Source organism: Larimichthys crocea, unplaced genomic scaffold (genome assembly GCF_000972845.2).
Source record: "Larimichthys crocea isolate SSNF unplaced genomic scaffold, L_crocea_2.0 scaffold431, whole genome shotgun sequence".
NCBI lineage: Eukaryota > Metazoa > Chordata > Actinopteri > Sciaenidae > Larimichthys > Larimichthys crocea.
The window spans coordinates 1-1,026 of record NW_020855605.1 but is presented as its reverse complement, the minus strand read 5'-3'; the positions used below and the strand labels follow the sequence as shown (position 1 = coordinate 1,026).

Genomic DNA, 1,026 nt, shown 5'->3' with positions numbered 1-1,026 from the left:
TCAGGATTCGTTCTTTCTCCTCTTCAATCGCCTTCTCTGCTCTCTGGAACATTTCAGTGGTGTAATGGCTTCCTCCGTTCTTCTCTGTTATATTTCTGATCTTGTTCAGCAGCTCTGTGACCTGAGAACGATCTTTCAGGTTATTATTGAAGACGTGGTACTGACCGTTACATCTGGCCACAAGTTCCTGAAGCTCCTTGCTTTCTGCCAAGAAGTCCTCAATATGTCCCCCTTCGAGCAGGTCACCATGGGTAAAGAGAACCATGCTGTATTTGTCTGATTCCTCTCCAAAGATTTTTTGAATCTTCTGAACTGTGTTCTTCTCTTCTTCTGTGAATCTGCCCAGTCTGATGACGACCAGGAAGATGTGAGGTCCAGGAGAAGCATAAGTAATGCACTGGGAAATTTGTTGAGTGGTTGTCTGTTCATCAGTGCTGGTGTCAAACAGACCTGGAGTGTCGATGACAGCAATCTTTTGTCCACCCACCTCACCAGAGGCCTTAGCACAGTGTTTGGTCAAAGATTTAAAGGTCTTTTTTCCCAGAATGGTGTTTGCTGTGGCGCTCTTCCCAACTCCAGTCTTCCCCACCAACACAATCCTGATCGTCTCATTATTGTATCTGGTTGGTTCTGACGGGATGAAAAAAATGTCAAATCACTTTAGGTATGCATCAGATTGTCAAATATAATATGAGTAACTATGATTATTGGACTGTTGAGATTTGAAAAACCTAGTTAGTGTTTTAAAGATAGAGTCAGGGCTCTCACAGAGTTCTGATCCTTTACAAGTAAATCATATTATTATATACATATACATTACTGAATGAAGGATAAACATGTACCCTCATGAAAAATGATTTAAAATCAAGAATAAGCAATGTTATGTGTCTGTTTAAATAGACTTTATGTGCTCAAACATGCTGATGGAAACTTTGGACAGAAGTACAGAAATGTAGCTGACAGCTGTGGTGTTATTGAATTGCATTGTATTACACTGACGCTGGTGTTTCTATTATTTTACCCATC

The 1,026-nt window shown here is 40.4% G+C and overlaps 1 protein-coding gene across 1 annotated transcript; it reads right to left on the bottom strand.

The window, feature by feature from the left end:
• Nucleotide 1: 1 nt before the first annotated feature.
• Nucleotides 2-643, bottom strand: LOC113745083 (GTPase IMAP family member 7-like; the record flags this gene model as incomplete). Its single annotated transcript, XM_027276538.1, has 1 exon — nucleotides 2-643. A coding segment is annotated over one exon (642 nt), but the record flags the coding sequence as incomplete, so codon positions are not given.
• Between the last annotated feature and the right edge of the window lie 383 nt (nucleotides 644-1,026).